Source organism: Haliotis asinina, chromosome 15 (genome assembly GCF_037392515.1).
Source record: "Haliotis asinina isolate JCU_RB_2024 chromosome 15, JCU_Hal_asi_v2, whole genome shotgun sequence".
NCBI lineage: Eukaryota > Metazoa > Mollusca > Gastropoda > Lepetellida > Haliotidae > Haliotis > Haliotis asinina.
The window spans coordinates 38,076,250-38,103,034 of record NC_090294.1 but is presented as its reverse complement, the minus strand read 5'-3'; the positions used below and the strand labels follow the sequence as shown (position 1 = coordinate 38,103,034).

The 26,785-nt window shown below is 41.2% G+C and overlaps 1 protein-coding gene and 1 long non-coding RNA gene across 5 annotated transcripts in view; both read right to left on the bottom strand.

Moving 5' to 3' along the window:
* Positions 1-5,244: 5,244 nt before the first annotated feature.
* LOC137266370 (uncharacterized) lies at positions 5,245-7,010 on the bottom strand. The gene is made up of 2 exons (XR_010954975.1): positions 6,690-7,010; positions 5,245-6,655 (listed from the first exon to the last, which is right to left on the bottom strand). It is a non-coding gene; the product is annotated as an uncharacterized lncRNA (long non-coding RNA).
* Positions 7,011-8,144: 1,134 nt separating this feature from the next.
* Positions 8,145-26,785, bottom strand: part of LOC137266368 (methyltransferase-like protein 27) — a 44,124-nt gene continuing 25,483 nt past the window's right edge. The window contains exons 1-6 of one of the 4 annotated variants that reach the window (XM_067801863.1): positions 21,460-21,607; positions 14,350-14,493; positions 13,612-13,740; positions 12,573-12,708; positions 10,434-10,526; positions 8,145-8,808 (exon numbers count right to left, since the gene is read on the bottom strand). In XM_067801863.1, coding sequence (XP_067657964.1) covers positions 8,624-8,808; positions 10,434-10,526; positions 12,573-12,708; positions 13,612-13,740; positions 14,350-14,487 — 681 coding nt within the window. In that variant the 5' untranslated portion in view covers positions 14,488-14,493; positions 21,460-21,607 and the 3' untranslated portion in view covers positions 8,145-8,623. Of the gene's footprint in view, positions 8,809-10,433; positions 10,527-12,572; positions 12,709-13,611; positions 13,741-14,349; positions 14,494-20,009; positions 20,079-20,417; positions 20,499-21,459; positions 21,608-26,785 lie in introns of those variants that run through there. The other 3 variants (XM_067801860.1, XM_067801862.1, XM_067801861.1) reach the window with 3 other exon arrangements.

The following is a 26,785-nucleotide window of genomic DNA, read 5'->3' as shown; positions in this document are numbered from 1 at the left end:
CTTGCAAATTGTCTTTCAATGGCGCAAGATGCGGCTGATGGGTCCGATTGGTCAGACTCGCTGACTTGATTGAAATGTCGGTACAGCGATGCTCATGATGTAGATAACAGGATTGTCTGGTCCAGATTCGATTATTTACGAACCACCGCCATATAGCTGGAATAATGCTGAGTGCGGCGTTAAACAACAAACCAGTCAACCAACCCTCTTCATTCGGTGTGGTCTGTCATCACTCGGTCCTCTGCAAGAAGACACTGTCCGACTTGTGCCGGAATGACCCGAATGGTCACGAATGATTATTGTCCTTGTTATATGTCAATGCGCTGATTGAATCGGCTACTACTGCTATCTAATACTAATACTTTCGTTTCAGTATCATATTTACAGCATTTTATATAATTTGCTCTCCAGTTTATTGTGAACCTCCGCTGACTGCGGGCCTGTGATCTTTACTGAGTGTTAGCATGTTGCCTGTAGAACCGGTTCAGCCAACTGTGAAGAGACGTGTCTTAAGCAAGAACATTGCATAATAGCTTTTATTTAATTATTAAACACACCGAGGGTGAACTATGCTGGCATATTGTTGATTGATATGTTTTTGTATTCTTCTTTTTTATATAATACTTGTTCTCATGTTTTAATCACAACCTATCCCTTGTTAACAATATTTGTTCTTTAAATAATAAAAACAGTTATGACTATGATATCTTTAATGTTTTTAGTGTAACGTTCATATTTCTTTTGGTACTACTAATGGTACCACGTGCCCAAAAGTGCCGGATGTCTAAGTAAAGATTGCGTCCCTTCCTCGCGCCAGGATCTGCTCACAGTGGAAATAAATTGATGTCGGTGCAGGGTAGTGTGCGAAATGGTTTCCAAACTTTGCTAGTCAGTCGGGCAAGCTAACTAGCCAACAACATAATAAACTTGACCGACATTTGAATGCAGGAACTAAGCAAAACATTTTTAAAAAAGATGATAATGAGATATTGTTACACGCGTTTCATTTTAAGGTACAAATATGGTGAACATTTTTGTTTTAGTTTTGTTTTGTTTTGTTTTTTGTTTGTTTGTTTTTTTACATTTTTAATTCTGCATGATTTAATAGTGTATTATAACTGAACAAGTCGCAGACAGTGATATATTTACAAAATATAATTCATTAGCCAGTCGGGCCAGTGACTGTGGACACTTACTGGCTTGAGGGGATTTAGGGTTAGCGGGCCAGTGGCGACTTCGCACAGTGGCGCAGAGTAGCCTAGTGGTTAAAGCGTTCACTCGTCAAAGGTTAACACTTGGGTCACTTCTCACTTTACGCCAACATAATATACATTGAATTAATGGTGAAACCAGTGTGTCCTTTCTGTTCTTAGTGCAGTGGAGGTAACCTTGTGGTTTGACGCGTTCGCTCGTCACACCGACGACCCGAGTTCGATACCCCGCACGGGCGTAATGCGTAAGGTGATTTGTGGGGGTTTCCGTCGAGATATTGCTTTAAATGGCGTTAAACCTTACTCACATCACAGGCAAACTGTAGCACAAATGGGGTTGCGCGACATGAAGAAAATGACCAGTCCTCTTACATGCGAGCGAAGCGAGCAAAGGCTGGCAACGCACTTTCCTCGCTTCGGTTCGAAAAATATTTTTCAGGTCAAAATGAAATATCGCCAGCATAGCTGTTGAAACCATTCATGTTAGTTCACAGAGATTATATTAGTAAAACAATTACAGTGCTTCCTATGCTATTAAAGTAGATTTGCTGTAGTTTTCATTATGTAGGTATCTCCCTTTATAAAACCAATTTATTTATCAAACCAATTTCATAAATGAACCCCAAAGCATACAATGCTTGGGATATAGTTATTTCTGTCCGTCCCTGTTGCTGTATTGCTGGTGTAAAGTTCAAAATATAATTAATATTTGCGCAAAACTTAAATGCACATCACATAGTGATGAAGTTGGGCTTGTTTCACGGGGCTTCAAATACGTGACAGCTAGTAGCATGTTTCAGAATAGGAATTTCTTTACATTATAGTATCTGATGGTGACATAGTGGTTAATGCTGATGAGATAATTTGTCAAATAGTTTTCACTTTGTTAACGTGTAACTGGCTTGGTGGGACATTGTGTCTAATTCTGGTACCTTTTCAAACCCGCACATTATGCCATGGGTTGTACGCGAATGACGGTGACCTGTTGGGTGTCTAGCGTATTTAAGGTGTCGTTTACAAAGGACATTTTATGCTGTGGTCACATGACCTGAGTGCGCTGATTTTGTTCCTTGAAGTACAGAATGATAGATTGCTTGAAATTAGCAGAGAAACATATTTCAGTTGTATATGTCCTGAGAGAAGTTGGAATTCTCAAGGTCATTTGGAAAGTGATCATATGTGTTCTGTTGGGGACTACACTTCCTTCGTAAATTACTGATTTCAAAGAATTTTGTTTGACAGCGAAAGAGACTCATCATTCATTATTTTCATTAGAAATTCAGCCGATTGTGGTTCTGCATTTCTGGCAAGTACACATATCTACCACTGAGGAAAGTTCAGTGATGCTAGATATCAAACACAATCGGGTGTTCTGAGCGATCTTCTGAGAGAGATATGTGTAAAGAAGCTACTCTTGCAAATTGTCTTTCAATGGCGCAAGATGCGGCTGATGGGTCCGATTGGTCAGACTCGCTGACTTGATTGAAATGTCGGTACAGCGATGCTTATGATGTAGATAACAGGATTGTCTGGTCCAGATTCGATTATTTACGAACCACCGCCATATAGCTGGAATAATGCTGAGTGCGGCGTTAAACAAGAAACCAGTCAACCAACCCTCGTCATTCGGTGTGGTCTGTCATCACTCGGTCCTCTGCAAGAAGACGCTGTCCGACTTGTTCCGGAATGACCCGAATGGTCACGAATGATGATGGTCCTTGTTATATGTCAATGCGCTGATTGAATCGGCTACTACTGCTATCTAATACTAATACTTTCGTTTCAGTATCATATTTACAGCATTTTATATAATTTGCTCTCCAGTTTATTGTGAACCTCCGCTGACTGCGGGCCTGTGATCTTTACTGAGTGTTAGCATGTTGCCTGTAGAACCGGTTCAGCCAACTGTGAAGAGACGTGTCTTAAGCAAGAACATTGCATAATAGCTTTTATTTAATTATTAAACACACCGAGGGTGAACTATGCTGGCATATTGTTGATTGATATGTTTTTGTATTCTTCTTTTTTATATAATACTTGTTCTCATGTTTTAATCACAACCTATCCCTTGTTAACAATATTTGTTCTTTAAATAATAAAAACAGTTATGACTATGATATCTTTAATGTTTTTAGTGTAACGTTCATATTTCTTTTGGTACTACTAATGGTACCACGTGCCCAAAAGTGCCGGATGTCTAAGTAAAGATTGCGTCCCTTCCTCGCGCCAGGATCTGCTCACAGTGGAAATAAATTGATGTCGGTGCAGGGTAGTGTGCGAAATGGTTTCCAAACTTTGCTAGTCAGTCGGGCAAGCTAACTAGCCAACAACATAATAAACTTGACCGACATTTGAATGCAGGAACTAAGCAAAACATTTTTAAAAAAGATGATAATGAGATATTGTTACACGCGTTTCATTTTAAGGTACAAATATGGTGAACATTTTTGTTCTAGTTTTGTTTTGTTTTTTGTTTGTTTGTTTTTTTACATTTTTAATTCTGCATGATTTAATAGTGTATTATAACTGAACAAGTCGCAGACAGTGATATATTTACAAAAGATAATTCATTAGCCAGTCGGGCCAGTGACTGTGGACACTTACTGGCTTGAGGGGATTTAGGGTTAGCGGGCCAGTGGCGACTTCGCACAGTGGCGCAGAGTAGCCTAGTGGTTAAAGCGTTCACTCGTCAAAGGTTAACACTTGGGTCACTTCTCACTTTACGCCAACATAATATACATTGAATTAATGGTGAAACCAGTGTGTCCTTTCTGTTCTTAGTGCAGTGGAGGTAACCTTGTGGTTTGACGCGTTCGCTCGTCACACCGACGACCCGAGTTCGATACCCCGCACGGGCGTAATGCGTAAGGTGATTTGTGGGGGTTTCCGTCGTGATATTGCTTTAAATGGCGTTAAACCTTACTCACATCACAGGCAAAGTGTAGCACAAATGGGGTTGCGCGACATGAAGAAAATGACCAGTCCTCTTACATGCGAGCAAAGCGAGCAAAGGCTGGCAACGCACTTTCCTCGCTTCGGTTCGAAAAATATTTTTCAGGTCAAAATGAAATATCGCCAGCATAGCTGTTGAAACCACTTTTTCCCTCAGCTCTGGGGGAAATTAGTGAATCCTTTCACCGATTTCGAGGGCTTTTTTCATTACGTTTTTTTTCAACTTTACAGGTTGAATTAGCATTTTTGGTGATTTGTTTCGGTAAGTGCATCCCGAAAGATATCGGAATCTGCAAAGTTGTATTTTACGATGCGTGCGACCTTTAATATTTCAGCAATATCACGACGGGGGATACGAAAAATGGGCTTGACACATTGTACCCATGTAGTAAATCAAACTCGGGTCTTCGGCGTGACGAGCGAACGCTTTAACCGCTAGGCTACCCCAGTACTGGTCATAAATATATTTGGCATATAATACACGGGAGACATCACACGGGTTCAGTACAACAAAGCACTCCAAGCACATACTCCATTGCTCTAACGGTACAATTAGTTATACAATCATCAATCACATGATTGTCTGGTTTGGTTTCATACCCCGTGAAAGGCAGAGTACTGCTGTGCAGTGTAAGGCGAATAAAATCCCATTTGATGCCAAATTTTGTGAATGGAACATTGATTTAGACGCATTTCAAGTTTGAATCATTTCAAGTTAGTGTAGAAAAGAAAAGAATGATTATAGAAAACGTGTTGGTGAAAACAAACCCGTGAGCACCCGGACTAGAACTGGTCTTCAGTAACGCACGCTGCTCGCAAGATGCGACCAATGAGATCGAGTGGTCAGACTGGCTGACTTGGTTGACACATGTCATCGTATTCCAGTTGCGAAGGATGATGCTCATGCTGTTGATCACTAGACTGTCTGGTCCAGATTCGATTATTTACAGACCGCTGCTATATAGCTGGAGATAAACAACAAACAAACAAACAAACAAACGTCAAACGGACCCGACTTTCACCCATCCATTCATACACTTTCACAGCCATTTTTTCTTTACACCAAAACAGAAGACAGTCAAAATTTTGCACAGGCTTTCTGTATTTACCATAGGCTTACACAGTCGTTGTGCTACAGTCAAGTTAAGTGTCGTATTGCAATTTTGAGGATTGAAAGCCCGGATGGAACCCAACCTCACAAATACTAGAAACTGTACTTCGCGGAGAAAGTGTAATCTCAAATATACAATAGGTAAAATTCACTATCTTAAAATGCAACGTTCATTCCACAGTGGCTGAAAACGACACCAAGAAGTATGTGGAAGTTTGCTGAAATGCAAACTTGAATATAACCTACCTATTATCTGACGTGCATAAGAAAGTACACATTTTGTGTTTTTGAATCATGTGCGCACTGTTTGTGACTTGTCCCATTAAAACGCTTGTCAAACATCTTCTTTGTGTTATATTACATATAATATTATATATATTATATGTAATAAATTCCCCAAACATCAGAACTCTCTTTAGTATGTTAGTTTATGTAATCACAAAAAGCGTGATATCTGTAAGTAAAAAATCCTCCAGTGTTACAGGGACTTTTCAGTAACACAAAACATTATCCTCCAAACCTTTGTCCCTTGCTCACTTTAGGTCCATACTCATATGTCTGTTTATGGAGTTATCAAACGTTGTTCTGTCTAATAAGGAACTCTTCGAAAAGAAAATGCTGACGAAGCATTCTTGCACGCTCGGCTTTGTAATCAGACAAAACGACACGTGTTGTTGGGATCCTAGCGAGCAGCATCCTATGACAGTAGTAGCTGTACTATAATGGGAAATGTCGGACTGCGGAAGTTGTACTGTAACTGGAATGTTAGATAGCCTAAGTTGTACTATAACTGGAATGTCGGATAGCGGAAGTTGTACTATAACTGGAATGTTGGATAGCGGAAGTGGTACTATAACTGGAATGTCGAACTACGGAAGTTGTACTATAACTGGAATGTCGGATAGCGGAAGTTGTACTATAACTGGAATGTCAGATAGCGGAAGTTGTACAATAACTGGAATGTCGGACTACGGAAGTTGTACTATAACTGGAATGTCGGATAGCGGAAGTTGTACTATAACTGGAATGTCGAACTACGGAAGTTGTACTATAACTGGAATGTCGGATAGCGGAAGTTGTACTATAACTGGAATGTCAGATAGCGGAAGTTGTACAATAACTGGAATGTCGGACTACGGAAGTTGTACTATAACTGGAATGTCGGATAGCGGAAGTTGAGCCTTAGCGAGCAGTGTCGGATAGCGGAAATTGTACTATAAGTGGAATGTCGGATAGAGGAAGTTGTACTATAACTGGAATGTCGGACTACGGAAGTTGTACTATAACTGGAATGTCGGATAGCGGAAGTTGAGCCTTAGCGAGCAGTGTCGGATAGCGGACATTGTACTATAAGTGGAATGTCGGATAGCGGAAGTTGAGCCTTAGCGAGCAGTGTCGGATAGAGGAAATTGTACTATAACTGGAATGTCGGATTGCGGAAGCTGAGCCTTAGCGAGCAGTGTCGGATAGCGGAAGTTGTACAATAACTGGAATGTCGGATAGCGGAAGTGGTACTATAACTGGAATGTCGGACTGCGGAAGTTGTACTATAACGGGAAATGTCGGACTGCGGAAGTTGTACCATAACGGGAAATGTCAGACTGTGGAAGTTAAGCCTTAGCGAGCAGTGTCGGACTGCGGAAGTTGTACTACAACTGGAATGTCGGAATCCGGAAGCTGAGCTTTTGCAAGCAATGTCGGATAGCGGAAGTTGTACTATAACTAGAATGTCAGACTGTGGAGGTTGAGCCTTAGCGAGCAGTGTCGGATACCGGATGTTGTACTATAACGGGAAATGTCAGACTGTGGAGGTTGAGCCTTAGCGAGCAGTGTCGGATACCGGATGTTGTACTATAACGGGAAATGTCAGACTGTGGAGGTTGAGCCTTAGCGAGCAGTGTCGGATACCGGATGTTGTACTATAACGGGAAATGTCAGACTGTGGAGGTTGAGCCTTAGCGAGCAGTGTCGGATACCGGATGTTGTACTATAACGGGAAATGTCAGACTGTGGAGGTTGAGCCTTAGCAAGCAATGTCGGATACCGGATGTTGTACTATAGCGGGAAATGTCAGACTGTGGAAGTTAAGCCTTAGCGAGCAGTGTCGGACTGCGGAAGTTGTACTACAACTGGAATGTCGGAATCCGGAAGCTGAGCTTTTGCAAGCAATGTCGGATAGCGGAAGTTGTACTACAACGGGAAATGTCAGACTATGGAGGTTGAGCCTTAGCGAGCAGTGTCGGACTGCGGAAGTTGTACTACAACTGGAATGTCGGAATCCGGAAGCTGAGCTTTTGCAAGCAATGTCGGATAGCGGAAGTTGTACTATAACGGGAAATGTCAGACTGTGGAGGTTGAGCCTTAGCGAGCAGTGTCGGATACCGGATGTTGTACTATAACGGGAAATGTCAGACTGTGGAGGTTGAGCCTTAGCGAGCAGTGTCGGATACCGGATGTTGTACTATAACGGGAAATGTCAGACTGTGGAGGTTGAGCCTTAGCAAGCAATGTCGGATACCGGATGTTGTACTATAACGGGAAATGTCAGACTGTGGAGGTTGAGCCTTAGCAAGCAATGTCGGATAGCGGATGTTGTACTATAACGGGAAATGTCAGACTGTGGAGGTTGAGCCTTAGCGAGCAGTGTCGGATACCGGATGTTGTACTATAACGGGAAATGTCAGACTGTGGAGGTTGAGCCTTAGCGAGCAGTGTCGGATACCGGATGTTGTACTATAACGGGAAATGTCAGACTGTGGAGGTTGAGCCTTAGCGAGCAGTGTCGGATACCGGATGTTGTACTATAACGGGAAATGTCAGACTGTGGAGGTTGAGCCTTAGCAAGCAATGTCGGATACCGGATGTTGTACTATAACGGGAAATGTCGGACTGTGGAGGTTGAGCCTTAGCGAGCAGTGTCGGATACCGGATGTTGTACTATAACGGGAAATGTCAGACTGTGGAGGTTGAGCCTTAGCGAGCAGTGTCGGATACCGGATGTTGTACTATAACGGGAAATGTCGGACTGCTGCGGAAGTTGAGCCTTAGCGAGCAGTGTCGGATTGCGGAAATTGTACTATAACTGCAATGTCGGATTGCGGAAGCTGAGCCTTAGCGAGCAGTGTCGGATAGCGGAAGTTGTACTATAATTGGAATGTCGGACTGCGGAAGTGGCAAGCATCGGATGGCGGAAGTTGTGCCACCGCTGGCAGTGCCAGACAGCGTGGACTAACCCAGAGAAGATCACATCCTTGCATCATCTCATGGATAACTGAAAGACCGTTATAACAACCCAACACCATGGTGACCATATCTAGAGTAAATGTCTAATACAGTTCATTCAGCTAATTTAACAAGGTGAAAATCGATACACTAAGCCAGATTTTCCACAGTAGTAATTCGGTCTGACTTCACGTGACACCAGCTTCCATTCTCCGTCCTTCTCCATCTTCTCCATCAAAGGCTCGAGGCGCCCCCTGTAATCCGTGCAGGAATCCAAGAACTCTTCTCTCATGGATATCGAAATGATCCCCCCTGAAAAACATACTACACTAGTTCCATTCTTTACCAGTGGAGATGGATATGCGCAACCGCAACGACAAAACTCGGTCACAAGATTTACCCTCATGATGGGATCAAGTTGGTCGGTTACTTTACTACAGGCCTGGTTGTTTTGATGTTTGACGCCGTGATCAGCAGTTTTCAAACTATATGGCGGCAGTCTGTATATAGTCGAATCGGGACAAGATAATCCAGTGGTCAGCAGCATGAGCATCAGTCTACGCAGTTAAGATTTAATGACATGTACGTCAGCGAGACTGAGCACCCGATCCCGTTAGTCGCCTCTTACGACAAACATGGGTTACTGAAGCCCAATTCTTACCCAGATATTTGTGGGTATTTAAGGACCAAGGTTAGAACTGGTCAGAGTATTGCTTTTCGTGTGAAATGACAATATTGATCGGGAGATACAGTTTGGTTTCTTGCTATATTACGTACACAGATAAACTAATATTGACACAGACTAAACATTTAACATTAATCATCGTTTATCTGGGATCATATTATGTTATTTACAGATATGAGTGACATCTTAAAAGTCTGGAAGTACAATATATACACAATTTATGAATAACATTTTTTTTCATTCACGAGTGCGACATTTCGTCACAGATTCCGATGTACATGCAAGTTTGTATTATAATATTGTTTTTAACTTCCAGGATGTCCCGTGACCGAACGACATAAATATATTTCATTATATTTCAGTAAGAAAGACATGTTCGTTGGGAACAGTTTGTGAAACAGAACCATCCTTTCAAGGAAAACACTAGTGCACTACAAGCAGAAATAAACCTACCGAAATGCATCTTGCCTGACATAAATAGCGAATATCACCGTCTTTTGACACAAAATGCTCAAAGGAAAAAGGAATACAGCTGGCAAACCGAGAAATGACCCGTATTAGCACGCGCGAGTGCCGCTTACTGGCGATGGGGAATGTCAGCGAAGGGGCCCAAGGTTGTACCGTCATTCTGCACCAACCAGCTGAAGGTCTTATGAGTAAGGTATGAGGTATGCGCGGAATCAATTTCACCGTCATGCACTGCACGAGCACTAACCTACATCTGCTCTACCTTTCACAAACCAAAATGATTTTGCTCATTGCAGTGCATCGCCCACTTCTTGTAAACCCGTTCTCTGCGCCGGTCCAACTGATCCCTGTTTGCCAGTAGTTTCGTATCAAAGTCGGCACATGGCAGTCTAAGTAGACTTATCCTCAGTACTTTCCGTTACACTCCACCACTGAGTCTAACAAAACCTTATGGGAGGTCGCGTCAGGTAACCTTTGAGATAGACCAATCAGAACACAGCTTACCAAATCGCGAAAGTGCACATTCGCACATCCCTTATGAACCTTTTATCTCGAAAAGGTTCATACCCAAACTATTCCGAATGCTATTTAGCGTACGATCCCTTCCGGTTGATGCACACGACGTACGTACTGCCATGACAACATTTGATTGGACCGTCATTGGTTGCTCAAAGGTTACCTGACGCGACCTTCTACTAGGTTTTGTTACAAGTGTAACGAAATACACTGAGACGAAGTTTACTTAGACTGGGCACATGGTGTCCCGGTTCTGAGATGTACTCACCTGGCCGAACGATTCTAGCCATTTCGTGAAGCGCTTCACATGGGATGTGACCTTCACCCATAGCACCGGAAACGATTGCAAGGTCATAGGCATCTGGAACATGAGATACAACTGCTACATAGGCAATTAACATTAATCTATATTTTCGGCTAACTATATATATGTCAGGGTAGAGATTGCGATCGGAGTCTTTACCAGTAGAGATTGCGATTGGAGTCTCTACTGGTAGAGACTCTGATCATATAAAAGAACCTATAGAATCACAATTCCTACCAGTAGATACTCAAATCTGTCAGGGTTGAGATTGCAGTCCTACACTTATACAAGCCAGTGAATATTTAGAAACACAAAATTTATTTTCATATATGTAAACATAATGTAAACATAAAACAATATGTCACACCTTCCTTACATGCTGCAGTTGGATGTAGAAAAAATCAGTTTTTTAGGTTGCTATTTGATGTTTTGTTGCCAGGAAAAACTTCGTGATTTACTTATTTTCCTACTGTTTACAGTGAGATGTTAAATACATGCTGTCTTTAATCCCACCCCAACTCCTACATCTCAAAGTCATAGTTAAAAGTAGGAGGTTTGAATTCATTTCGATGTAAGTCTCAAATATTGATCAGTAATCATTATAAAAACACTGCATTTCAAAGAGGTGGGGAAATGACCAGGCAATAATATTCTCAGGTGGGTAATGTCCAAGTACTTAATTGCCCTGTACCCCTCCTCCCAGAATGCCTACATACCACCTACACCTTGTAACAACAAACCAATTCAGTATTTCCTAGAACAGGAAACATGCTTTTTCACCAATTCAGGTTTCTCTGGAAATATAATATGTCTGGAAAAAAAACAACAACATTAAGTTAACTAATATAATTGTTTACTCAATTCCAGTCAATCTTAATCTGTTAAGCTCAATCTGTTAATCCAGCTTTCATTGTTACTTGGTTCTTCCTTTACTCTCATGGATTAATTGGTCTTTAGGACTCTTCCATTATGAGTAGGTGAAATCTTTTTGTTGTTTTAACTAATGTAGATATACTGGGCTGTAGGTATGTCAGATGTCAGAGGTGTTACACTGTTTGTGGGTATATAAGGGGAATAGATTTGAACATGAACCAGTTATCAGCTGAACAGATCATCACACACCAGTGGACAATGGAGGAACAGAAGGCCAAGTTTTACAAACTGCTGGATGACCACATAGCCCAGCTTGACAAGAAGAAACAAGAAACATTTTGCATTGTTGTCCCACAGATAAATCAGCATTTCTACCAGCTGAATTGGAAATTGACTATTCAGTGGAGACTACGATTGCAGTTTCTACTAGTAGGGTCGGAGATTCTACCAGTAGAGACTCCAATCGCAATCTCTACTAGTAGGATCGGAGACTCAACCAGTAGAGACTCCAATCGCAATCTACCAGATCGCAATCTCTACACTGACATATACATATTATATAGTCCAGTTTTCAGAGCTGTTTCCCACATCCTTGGCGTAGTCGTATTAGCTGAAACATCTCTCGCGAAATAAGGTAGGGCCCCTAAGTAGGTCACTACACTTCGTGAGACCTTAGTACTTTCGGTGACACAAACAACGTGTCATACCTCTACGAATGATCTCATGGTTGTCAGTTCACATCAAGGCGCCGATAATCCTTGCCGATCTAACTATCCCTTTGTAAACCAAGTATTACTAGGAATAGTCTATACGTCTTCTATTCTCAATAGAGGCGCAACTGTCAACAGCTGTGGCAGCCAAGCATTGTTGTACATTTGGGCCGGTACAGTAAAGTCCTAAATGGCAGTTGCGCAATTTGGAACCAGAGCTGACTCTTGAATATACCCTTGGCACCGGAAATCTGGTACCAGTAGTAAACTGGGCGCCGTCTCGGGTATCGCAAGTTGGCGACGAGTGCCTGGAATGAGCTTAATATCGGAAGGAGCGCATCGCGAGACAAAGGCAAAAGGTTGCCTTTAAAAGTTAGTTACGTTGAGTATCTGAGTGCTTTACTGTTACGCCTACTAGACTCACTTCCTTTACGAGTGGCAAGGAACAAATATTCGTTGAGTTGTAAAGATTTATCGTCAGTAATATCAAAATTGCGACTTTGATATCAGCTCCACCTACTGTCATCTATAGGGAGTTTGTCAGCGCCGATACCAAGCTGCATATAGTTCTTATAATGGTTCTGTTTCTTTGCCTCATCTAACATCTCAGCCGTGGGTTCTAAGGCGTCCATTAGCTTGAAACCTTTCTTCAAAAGCTGCAATGAAATGTTGATTATAGGAACATTAGGAATCTACCTGAAATTCCGTTTAAAAAAAGCTATGGCAGAATGTCGCAAGTCTGTTACAATGCAGGAGATACGACAGTCATAGCCTAGGATAGCTTTTGTGACAGCTTTATGACATAATGTTTGTTTGTTGTTTGATTGGAAATGACCGATTGATTGACATCACGAGCACAGATCTATGCAAATGTCAGCAAACCGGACATAAAAAACAAGGCCTCCTTTCACAAAACACTAAGGTGATCATAAGTTACTCGGTAATCTTAGTGCAATGCTGAAGAATGCGAGTTAAGGTTAACCTTAGTAAAGGTTAACCTTATTAAAAGTTGCTTTGCGAAAGGAACCCCTGGGTTACAATTGACTGTCACAACCCATGATTGTCGTGCGATGCGACTTACAGGATCAGCTGGTCAGGCTCTCTGACGGCTGTTGCAAATCACTGTATCCCGGATGGGGGGATCGGTACTCATAATGTCATTCGGTTAGATTGTCTTGTCCAAACCCGATTATATCGCAGAGATAGCAAACAAACAAAATATTTGTGAAATAGGATCTCAATTTTCATTCTTGACATGTGGCCACTGGGAGAGTGCGCTTAGATTTCAGCCGCTTTTAGCAATATTCCAGCAAAGTCACGACGGGGACACCATCATAATGGACTTCACACATTGTACCCATGTGGGTAATCGAACCCGGGTCTTTGGCGTGACGGGCGAACGCTTTCATTACTTGGCTACCCCATTTGACCAAAAAGCGTACTCACGATATAGGTCATAAACAGGTTTACAATGGTTTTACATATCCAGGCATTAACCGACAATGACTATCTGTCGATATTAAACACGTGATGACAAATGACACTGAAGCACATCTGACCTCAACAGCCACGCGGCCGGTCCCGGCGCCGATATCGATGACCTTGACCTCATTCTTACTTCCGGGGAAGTAGTTCTCGATATTTTCACAGGCCTGGATGTGGGCCCGGTACCGCTCAGGCTCCGTATCCTGCAACCACATACTGAGTGACTGATGTTTAACGCCGCAGTCAGAAACATTCAAGCTAACATAAACTGAGGTACAAATGAAAGTAACATATACAGTCTGTCTGTCAAGACACTTTGAAAAAAAATACTTTGTCTTTTCTAATATAATCACAAAACATCATGTGTGAACCTTCTTTGGTACGTCGGTGTATGCAAACTGCAAGCCTTACGGGTCGATCAGTTGACAAATTTGCCACAGGAACAAGAAAATAAATCATATAAATCTTAGCCGCTTTTTGTGTTGTTTTGTCAAGTCGATGTGCCTCTCATCGATATGTCGATATTTCAAAAGTCGATCAGGATTTTCAATTTTTCAACACCATTCATTCATTCTCACTCCAAAACCCGATGAGAACCAAACAATACAAAGCTATTTCACCATTTTCTAATCAATGCGTACGTTCCAGTCCGAAATATGGACCAGAATATGTACGTCCATATTTCACAAAGCGATCTCAGAGACAACATCACCGTTACTCTCGTGCTTTAAAACGTGGACTTGTGACAGTATTTTGAGATCGCTTTATTCAACGGGGCCCTTAAAGTGCATGTCGTTTCACCTTTGACATACCTTCTGATACTTTCCCTCTTTGGCCCACTGTGAGTAAAACGTGATGACGTCGTCATTGGTATTACCCTGTTTGAAAGCGATTTTGGCCGCTGCGAGGGACTCCAGGTCATCAGCCGTCGGCTTCCAATCAGTTGTCATAGTGATCTACCAAACATAGATATTACAGATTAGAAGTTTAACATTACAATTTGACGTCAGCATCAACCGAGGCAGTAACATTATAGCTATTTGTCGGCGGTCTGTTAATCATCGAGCCTGGGCTAGATAATCCAGTGATCAACAGTATGAGCATCGTACTGTGCAATTGGGATACGATGACATGTGTCAGCCACATGACCACCCGATCCCCTTAGTCGCATCTTAAGACACGCGCGAGTTAGTGCCAACCAATTCAAACCCCGATCTCATTTGAGTAGAAAAGTGGGGTTTTTTTCGTTTTAGTGCCATGGGTATACAGCCTCACGCAGGGCACAGTGTGTTCCTGTGCTATTCACAGGAGCAGATCCACCGATGTAGACTGCACGTCCTTCACGAAATTCTCGTTTGGCAGTTGCAAAGATTTACACCATGGCAGGTGGCTTGCGAAAATGGTTCTCAGTCGTGAACATTTGCACTTCATTATATTTTATCATATTCTCAAAAATACATCAGAATATAATGAGATCGCTCTCACCAAATTTGGGTTCAAATACCTGATTCATGGTTTTGGCATCAAACGTTTCATTCGTCTAAAATACAGGAAATTCCTGACACTCCTTGCATTACCATTCGCCACCAATCGCCCCTTTCCGTAACCCCTCGGTTTGTCCCGGAATAGCACGAGTTGCTCACGAATGCTTGCATCGAGATTTTAGTAACACGCTACTGTTATGCAATGTGCGCTCACTGAGTCTCAAAACAAGTTGTACATTGATGTCAGCGTATTTGATTCTGGTATACCTCCATTGCTGATGGGACAAGAGGGACACAGAATTTCACGACGGCCAGTGTTAACTCAATGGGAAATAAAGCATGCATCCTTTATGTTTTATCTTTTATCCCGCTGGTAATGACAAACTCATTCAATACTTCGTGCTAGTAATTCTTTATCTCGAATAACACTGAATCACGTATGGAGTACGGAAATTACCGGTATTTTACAAATGCAAATCGATGGAAGAGAGTTAACTCTAATGTTTTGCTCGTTGTCTGCTAAATCGTCTGCTAAATCTAAACATTTATGTGTGAGTCAAGATAAGGCCTTCCGCGTGTCATGCTGAAGACCCGGGTCCAATTCCCCACTTGCGTACAAGGTGTGAAGCCCATTTCTGGTGTCCCCAGCTGTGATATTGCAGGGAGATAGCGAAAAAAAAACCAAACTCACTCACTCACTCATCTCTTGTCAGCCGGTTTATCTGGCGGTTTTACTTATATAGCTACAGGTGGTAGTGAGTGAGTGAGTTGAGTTTTGCGCCGCACTCGGCAATATTCCAGCTATATGGCGGCGGTCTGTAAATAATCGAGTCTGGATCAGACTATCCAGTGATCAACAACACGAGCATCGATCTTCGCAATTGGGAACCGATGACATGTGTCAACGAAGTCAGCGAGCCTGACCACTCGATCCCGTTATTCGCCTCTTACGACAAGCATAGTCACCTTTTGCAGCAAGCATACCCATGCCGAAGGTCTATTCTATCCCGGAACCTTCACGGGACGCTACAAGTGATAGATAATCCACAGAGTGATTATACAAGGCCAGAATGACACCTTTGCATTGTAGTTTATATTAAGAGGTTATTAACAAGATGACCGAAAGGTGAAGAATTTACCGTAGTTACAGTACGAAAAGGCAGTAGATGTGTCCCTTTCACGCAGGATGAGTAGGTAGCCAACAAACTGTGGATCCGAATTAGAACATCTCTTTGCATATATGTAATATTTTGTTGTGATGTAATTCAGGTTAAATGCACCATTTCGGTTTTCTAGGTATCCGAAGATAATATGTTCTGCATCCAGATTTGATCTTGTGCTTTTGTCAAGATTAAGCCAAGCTTTAAGTTTCTGCAACAGTCTTTTCTCATTGTACACACACACAAAATATCTGGATAACTTATTCTATTTTAACATTACAAAATGTACAACAGGAGGACTGTATATATGGTTGTATAAACCCTTGTTTGTAGTAATGATTCTCCGGACAGTTTTATATCTAAATTGTGAAATACAATTCACAGGAGCTTGTATTGCTGAAGATACGTGCTGCGTCCTACAAGCGTACGTTGACTGTAGTAATATTTCCAGCAATACAAGCCCCTGTGATACAAGTTGTCCTGAAATTAAACACTTTCCAGAGTTGTTTTGTTAGACATGCACTGTCGTCAGATTGAGACAGACGGGATCACCTGGAAGACACTTACCGTAACCGTTCTCCTACTTATTGGAAAAACTCTCTTGCAATTCAAATGGCTTATTTCGTGCACAGAAAGACGTTATTCACTTGTACCTTGACCCCCAAATCAAGTAACGACACTGACTCGGAATACCAACTCAATCTCGTGATCAGTATTGACGCGATGAATAATAAGTCGTCTGCTAATGAGCAACATGGCGTCTGATACTTACATTACACGTAGTCAGCAGCTAGGTAGACTAACCATTAGTCTCCGCTTTCATACATGTATATATATGGAAGAAAAAAATAATCCCATTTAAACTGAAAAGAAGCCCCAGTGATTTGGGAGATTCCTGAACCTGGAGAAATCTAGTAATGGATATTTAGCGATATTCCAGCATTATAAAGGCAGATGACACCAGAAATGGGCTTCAACGGTGTACCCTTGTGGGGAATCGAACCTGGGTCTTTGGCGTAACTAGCGAGCGCTTTAACCATTTGGCTACCCAATGTTGCCACTGAGCATAATCAAGGGTCTCAACAGACTACCCCACCGCCCCGACGATGTCAATAAGGTAAAAGTGAGTGAGTGAGTTTAGTTTTACGCCGCATTCAACAAAATTCCACCTATATGGCGGCGGTCTGTAAGTAATCGAGCCTGAACCAGACAATCCAGTGATCAACAGCATGAGCATCGATCTGTGAGACGTGTCAACCAAGTCAGCGAACCTGGCCACCCAATCCCGTTAGTCGCCTGTTACAGGCATAGTCGTCTTTTGTGGCGAGCATGAGTTGGTGAAGGCCTATTCTAACCCCAATAAGGTAAAACAAGGACAAGGCGACATTGTCAGTAATTACATACTGTCAGTTTCCGTTCATGTTGTCCATAACAGGTTACCAATGACAACGTTAGGCAAATGTGAATAGGAACGACCGATGGATTCTAATTTATAGTCCATATAAAATCCAGAAAATACTGGTCGCTACTGCCACAGCAAAGACCGAAAAAACATGGGATGGCCTCAGATTTTTGTGTAGGGGGCTAAGATACCATATATATTGGAAATGAACTATTCACAGGAGATGTTTCAGTCGGGCAACGAGATGCTCTAAACTTATTATATACGCAAAGTCACATATCCCCGATATATTCTGTGAATACTTTAGTCAGCCTATGCATTCTGTCTTTGTACATAAGGCAAGGGGTTTACAATAAAAGGTTAAAAATGTATATATCCAATGGAAGCTGTCGAAACCGGCACTCGTTGGGACTGAAGAAATGATCCGGTTCAGACAATGTGCCGGATGGTATAGCTGAAGATAAATATACAAGGCGCAGGCGGGACAGAGATTTTAAACCAGTGTTGACAACTTGCTGGATCGGACAGATGCCGGTTTTGGCAGCTTTCACTATATGTATTTTCCCTACTTAAATTGTGTCTTATTACTGAAGGAAAGCCCTGGGGTCCTTATACGAAACAACCTGTTTTAGTTTAAGCTTCACTCCCATTCTGCACGAAGCTTACCTGATAACTTACGATGACCTTAAGTGCTTTGTGAAAGGAGACCAACATAGAAACCCGGATGGTCGTAACTTAAAACCTGACCAATATAGAGCAAGCTGGAGTTAAGGTGCTTGTGGGTAGAGACACATATCTAAACCCTTACGTCGAGTGACCATTGTTAGGACACTTTTTGTGTTTGAAACGGTCCCTGCATTCTGTTACACTCGAAGTTAAACATGGGTTACATTCCTGAAATTAGATCTTTACTTGGTCTGTCGTACACACCCTGAAGCAAATATATCCAAGAAAGCCCATGCAAGCCTAGAACATGTGACAAGTCTAGATTTCCCTAGATTCAGGAAATGAAGAAAGTCTCAGGGCTCTATTTCATTATAATATTTTTTCACTATGAACTTTTTTCAGTAAAATATGTTCATTTCAGAGACTAGTTGTTAGTCTAATCTTTACTCGAACTCATTTAATGTGGTAAAAACAATCGTTTTGCACCTCTGAACACTTTGGATGTTTTTTTCAGTGTATATTACCAACTTCTTTTTCTATCCCTGATTTCAGTTTTGTCGTATTAATCAACAATGTAAATCGATTCCTACCGTCAACTGATTCTTTGTATAACTGCTTCAGCTATTACTATAACTACTACTACTGCTGCTGCTGCTGCTGCTGCTGATGCTACTACTACTACTGCTGTTGCTACTACTACTGCTGCTGCTGCTCCACAGATTTTCAATCCCAGAACCATTAACTATAACGATACCAATATGGTAATTTGGATCCAATGTGAAGAATATTTACATTTCAATTTATGAAAGCATTTGCCAAGGCTGTTGATATCATGATTTGATAATTATACTGAACAACAAAAGAAACGCAAGTTTCGAAAATACTAACATGAAATCTCATAATAGTAAACGATCATGTTTATGTCTTCTATTTAATAATCCAGAGATGCGTTTCTTTTCCTGTTCAGCATATCCACCGTTGATTCACATAATTATTCTGAATACTGAAGCTAAAGGATATTCAGGGAAAAAAAACTATTTTTTCGACTATAAAACAAAACTGAACATTCTTGAATTTATGTAAATTGCAATTGTGTGAATCTGTTGACTAAATAATACTGCTTCTTCTAATTCATATATATATGGCTTGTGAAAGAGACTTGCATGTGTTCAAACATGTACAAACATTATCATAGGTTAACCTGCTTCTGTGAATAGCGATGTGAAGCTGAAGAAATAAATACCGCCCTTGACACCGTCAGTTTAAAACAAACTATGCATGATGAGACATATGTTTTTCCGTGCATGACGTCATGGTTGTCTGAACATAAATCCGACCTTTACTCTCGTGCGGTATATGTACATCTGACGGCGCAGAGACAAAGTGAAAACCTGTAGTAGTAGTAGTAGTAGTAGTAGTAGTAGTAGTAGTAGTAGTAGTAGTAGTAGTAGTAGTAGTAGTAGACGACATACATTCAGGCGGGTCGGCTTACCTCGCCTTCAGATACCGTTAGTCTCCCTTTGAGAAGGGCATGGGCTACTCAATGGGTTCCTTTCACGAAGCAACCTTCACTAATGTTAACCTTAACTTCCATTCTTTAACATAAGACTAAGGTTACCTTAGTGACTTATGACCACTTTAATGCTTTGTGAGAGGAGGATCAGTTCTAACCAATTGCAGCTACCGTCGCAATTCATATCGATAGATAAAGTCAACTTCGATTAACGTCGCGCTATTCGTAAAGCAACTGTTGAACATACCTGTATGTGCAAAGATGTCGAGCTGGCCGTCCCACAGAAAATATGCTCTTAAAGTTCAGGACAAGAACGGCCTTGTACCACACATGGGGAGTTTAACCGGAACTGCATTCACTGAGGCGAATGTGTTATGGTTCATTGGGGTGTCACACACTGACGTAAATGGTAAGGTAGCTTTGTAACCTTGCAAGTCACCGCACGGCCCACACCAAAAATATGCAGGTAAAGTTGACGGGTTACACCATTACGCTATATCTCTGTCCTTCAACACACATCACGCCATGTTTATCCGTGCGAATCAATGTTGAATGAACTCTGCTGGTGTATCTACACTGTCATGGTTCACCGACCAACAGTCAGTCTGCTCAACTAAACAAACTCATCTGATATTGTCGCGATGATTATACTCACGTTTGACAAACAAAGGTGCGTGTTTGTATTTAGACCGGCTCGACTGTAATCAAGAAACATGAATCCTTTCCCTGAGACAACTGTCAGCTTGGACTGGGTAGGATTTATAGTTGAGTGGTTATAGTCCGTTTCTTGGTTGTGTTGGAGTTTTCATTATGGGCAAACATTGTACGTGAATGGTGTACATTGACTGAATGCTGTTTAACGCCGCATTCAGTAGAATTCCACTACATGGGGACTCACTGAGAGTGAGTTGGTGTTTTCTTCTCCACATTATTCTAGATAATGAGTGGGACCCGGGGGTAGAGTGAGTGAGCGAGTGAGCGTGCGTGCGTGCGTGCGCGCGCGCAGATGGTTCCGTCTGGGGTATGCCCAGTAGACTGCATGACATGTTTCTGAGAAGCTGCAAATCGCTCTGCAAAGTTGCCTGCCTTTGCTACTCCAGAATTCTATATAGGTTCGCCTCGATAATATTTCTGGCTTTGTCAGCACCAGTCTTGTTCATTTGGGCGACATGAAATTTATTGGTCATGGTTATGTTTATATTCAACAGAATAACTTCATGTTTTATCCCGATTGAACACAGTCACCCTTTACCAGTGTTAAAAGTGGCATTTCCAAATTATAGCATTGATACACATGTATAATATGGAAAATATGGAATTTCATATTGAAAACCTGACATAAATCGTCTTGAACATTTAGTTTTTCGAGGGTTGTTAATCTCTATGTTTTACACACATTTATCATCAAAATTCATTCATTGCAAAGTTGCAAGATGATATTATGTGTTGATTAGCAAAATTATAGTCTTTACTACTACAAACTAAAGCTATAGTTACCATATAATCTTATTAAAACACATATCAATGCAGAGACTGTGAGAAAATTCACAAAGACTATCATATTGTTTCTTTACAACAGAGACTACACTCCCATTGTAATCAAGTTCCCTACCAGTGCACAGAAGGCCTTCAAACCATTCAAACAGGCTACATAGAGCTCTGTGCGTGCGCGCGTGCGTCTGTGTAAATTCCCCTACCTGGTTGTAGTTCCCTTTTAACAGCCGGAGTACATGTCAATCTGTTGTGTTGTGCAATTTGTGGCCCGAGGCTGTGTTACCTTTCCCAGTTCTCTTCAATCTTTAGGCTTACATCTGTTGGTCGTCATGACCCATGAGTTGTTTACATAGGGTAACGGTCACACACGGTGTGTGTTGTTGCGGATAATATGAGACGATGGCTTGTCTAGCACAGACAATCAATCAGAGTAGATCCGGGTTGGCTTTAAGCTTCAGTAACTAATGCTTGTCGTAAGAGGCGGCTAACGGGATCGGGTGGTCCGGCTCGCTTACGTGGTTGACACATGGCATCGTATCTCAGTTGCGTACAGTACGCGATGCTCATGCTGTTGATCACTGGACTGTCCTGCCCAGACTCGATTATTTACATACCGCCGTCGTGTAGTTGGACAGTTGCCATGGGATGCGTTAAAGAAACACACGATCATACACACGCACACGCACAAAACCACATGCTCGCATACATATATTCGCAACCACTCACACGCACGCGCGCATGCGCTCATTCACATCCATACGCTCACAAACATTGAGAAAGTGAAATATGAGCATATGAATAGATATAGATTGATTTGAATATTTCCTCAGTCCAGTAAGTTTTTGGTAATGGTAATAGCCTTTTTACCAAATTCCATTGAAATCCGATCCTTGACTACGTGACAGATGTACGTGGACTAGACTAACAGCTAGTCTCTGAAATGAACATATTTTACGGAAAAAAACGTTCATAGTGAAAAAATAATATAATGAAATGGAGCCCTGAGACTTTCTTCATTTTCAGAAGCTAAGGAAATCTAGACTTGCCACATTTTCTAGACTTGCGTGGGCTTTGTTGGATATATATACTTCAGGGACTATACGTGGACCATCACGTATGATTTCAAAGACCAAACAAATATTGTTTTACCAGGAAATACCTAAATATATAAATGGAAAATAGCGACTTTTAACATATATAGTTTTTGAACCGTCGCTAATTCCCACAACTATATGACCGTTGTTAGTAATAATAATCGAGTCTGGACCAGACAATCCAGTGATTTTACTTCGACCTGCGCAGTTACGAGTTACCAAGTCAACGAACCTGACCACCCGATCCTGCTAGTTGCCTCTTACGACAAGCGTGGTTTGCTGCAGACCTATTCTAACACGTATCTCCACGAGTCTGGTGTTCATATCAAATACTGATGGAACCTGAACACAGACTGGTAGACAAATACATCTTTACTCACCTCTGTGTTGAAATCCACTGGTTTAGGATTAGCTGACCGCCTTCTAGCTGTTTGAAGATACGTCGGCTCTGTGTAACGAATTTGTGGTTATCACAGACATAATTAACTCTAGGGCGATAGTTTGGTTTTTTTTAATTTATGACTGTTACCGGAATATTTGTAGAACAGGTGTTGCATACATACATATACAAAAGTGTCAGTGATGTTGCTGTTAGGCGTGTGTCAACTGTCAAAATGACCTCTCCAACGGCAGTCATTTTACTCGAACGGTGCTTATGTTTTGTTTTGTTTCTTTGTTTACCGCCGCACCAGCGATATTCCATCTCTATATGGCGGCGGTCTGTAAATATTCGAGCCTGGATCAGACAATCCAGTGATCATCAGCACGAGGATCGATTTACACAACTGGGATACGGCAACATTTGTCAACCAAGTTAGCGGGAGTGTTAGCCGTGTTAAAGGACCTGGGCCTAAATTTTCGAAGCTCTCTCAGCGCTAAGACAGTCGTAAGTGTCATACATTAACACTAACTTACGACTATCTATGCGCTAAGAGAGCTTCCCAAATCAAGGCCGTGGCTGACGCTCGGCATTAATGGGTACAACAAGGGCTGGTCGGCTCAGTCAGTGTAATGTCTCTGAGTGGGACATCCATGCATAATGGCATCTCAGTGAGCTAGCATTATAAAACCAGCTGAAATCTGTTCTAGCACAAGTATGCACGTCGTCATATGAGCGAAATGTTCAGATGTACGACGTACATCCCCTGAATGCCACAGGGACATATCTGTCCCTCCTCTGAAACCCTACTTTGACGTTCAATAACATTCTAAATATACCACGCACATATATATATACTTCACAGTTTTGAATTCTGCGGAAAATTCCCTGTTTCCAGATACTATTACTGTTATCTCAGACCAAGCTAAAGTGCTTAAAATTGCCTTTCAAAATAGGCTTCATCGTAAATATCGCCATTTTCCACACTATACAAAATAGCGATTCAGAGCGTTATTTCCTGTATGTTTGGAATGTGAAAATCCAATAATTACTGTGAGTATTGAATTTCAAAAATAGCATATTAATGATCACTGATATTTTTTCATGAAACTAATCGCAGTATCTACATAAATCATTGTTCAACATCATATCATATGTGGATAGGTAGGTGTTTTTATTCTTTGAAAGCTTTTGGTTGTTTGAATAATATTTACATGGGAAATTGACTCAGTAAGTGTACTATACCATATGTTAAGCCTCTACACAAGTGTTAGAACATCACACGTAGCCATTACTGCAACATGCGCTATAGTTCCTGCGATGTGCAAGATTCAATACGTTGGGACAAATATTGCAGTTTCACATGAACAGGTTAATAAACAGCGATTTATTTCAGCCTTATAAGTAAAGCTGATAATATTAATGAAAATGACTATATTTCATGAAATGTATAGACACACTTATTTAAACCAATTGTCTTGTTCAGTGTATGTGTTTGTGTCCTTTTTATAGACAAAACAATTATGAAAATTGATTGGCCAGGCTCGAGTTTGTCAAAAACGCTTTATGATTCATTATCTTTGTTTTATATAATAATAATTCAAATTCGATTGAAACATTTTTATGGCAATATATCTAACTCAAACAACATTTATACGAAAATTGTTTAAAAATATATAAATCAGGTCCTGTCTTAATTTGGACAATCCCTACGTCCAAATTCTGATAGTTCCTCAGACGGAGCGATCTCTTTGTACCTTTCATGGCATACTTATGAAGAGAAATAATTACATAATCATACGAAGAAAAGTTTGTATCCTAAATGAATATTCATTGATTTTCAGGTGTTGTGAAATTTTCATTTACGCTAAATTGATGCCAGACAGGTGCGTGTGTTGCTCACAGTATGATACGTAGTAAAACCGTAATACCGTAATTGTTGATATATTCAGGACACTATATCAGTAGTAAAACCATTAATTTTATGTTTTGTCTAATGAGTGTTGAATTCTGACACAGAGGCCGAGACCTTATACACATTTAGTGGAAATTAGGTGAGATACATATTAATCAGTAAACCAGTGTCGTCTTTTTCCGAAAGTGAATGCATTTCATTCCATCCAAATAGCAGCTAGTGCATTCACATTCTTCATTTGAATGGACGTTTAACCATAAGTAAGAAAGTCAAAATTGACATTTTGATAAAAGTAAACAGCTGTTTACGCTGTATAAATACACGTTGACTGGACAAAATCTGCTTTCCGCGAAGTATTTATGTTTTGGTTATTTAAGCACAGAATGTTTTATTTTACAAAATCCGAACTGGCCACAACCTGTGCATTGACCGAAAACAGGTACAGTTTGACATTCCAAACTGTCTGTCCGGCATTGGTCCCAACATCAGACTGTGTTCATTTATTTTATCAGATTGCGTTGAATCATGATATTACAGTCCGTTTGAGTCAGAAATGGACAGATGGATTGCAAATTTTACCATTGTACAAAACTGCCACATAAATATAAATAGTAACCATGTTTATCATTTACTAATACCCAACAGCTTTCTGATATTTGAACATTTTCCGGACTCCACCTAAAAAGTTGTTTAAGAAACTATTATCATTGAAAACGCAAATGTTGTTATCTGAATTATCCGACAATCTATGAATTTCGACATAGTTTTTCAATCCCGGCATTTCATCATTTAAACATTGAATTGTCTGACATCTACATCTTTCGAATTCCGACAACATTTTCTGGTCCCATTGACACTATCAGTCTGTACAATCCGGCATCTTCTCCCCATACTGGACTAAACTAGACTCAAGTAGGTCCGGAGTAGAATAGGCCTTCAGCAACCCATGCTTGCCATAAGAGGCGACGATGCTTGTCGTAAGAGACGACTAACGGAATCGGTTGGTCAGGCTCGCTGGCTTGTTTGACACATGTCATCGATTCCCAATTGCACAGATTGATGCTGATGCTGTTGAACACTGGATTGTCTGGTCCAGACTCGATTACTTACAGACCGCCGACAGATAGCTGGAATATTGGTGAATACAGCGTAAAATTTAACCAATTTAATTCACTAAACTGGCCAATCTACCTGTGAATGACCACTTGACAACAAACATCCTATTCCGAGTTATCTCTTCGGACCCAGCACTTGCTATTTGGGAGATAGTTAGCAATGTCACAATGTCACAATGTCACAATGTATTTGCAAACTGAATGACAGATGTGATGGCCTAGTGATGTGATGGGTTGAGAAAATGGGATCAAATGATTTAAACACATTGAACACATTGCCGCAGTCAAGGAGTTTGGCACGATAAGTAAGTGAGTTTAACGCCGCACTCAGCAATATTCCAGCTATATGGCGGCGGTCTGTAAATAACCGAGTCTGGCTCAGACAATCCAGTGTTCAACAGAATGAACATCGATCTGCCAGTTGGGAACCGATGCTGAAAGCCTATTCTACCCCGGACCTTCACGGGTCGCAGATACGATAAGACAATAAGACATGGGGCATGATGACACCATGTCGTACAATAGTCTGGTCTTTCATCAGGAGGTACTGTCACGAATACAGAATGTCTTGTTCATAAAGTGGTCAAATGTATAACATATGTTATCTTACATTTTCTCAGTGAAGTGTATTCTAGTACTTTCTTAGGTTGAGTTCAATCCGGGATTCGAACCCTCACTTTCATAATCTCCAGCACACCTGGCGTAATTACAAACATCTGTGCTTTACTGTTTAATCCCAAATAAAACGTTACATTTGACCACTTTTTAAATGACATGGGTATGGTTTTCGAAGTTGGAACCGTGCCAATTTACACTTGACAGAGGGGTACATAAAACCTGTGATAACTGTTCTACACTAACAGTTGTCCGACTTACGTTTTTCTGTGTGGAAACGGCGGCTGAGTGGGTTAGGTCGCTGTCATTGTGTACGCGCGAAAAGGTAATTGCAAACTATGTGCTGGATTTTCCCCAGTTTCAATTATGTGACTGACTGAAGGATACTCTCTCCATCAGCTGGTGGTTTAT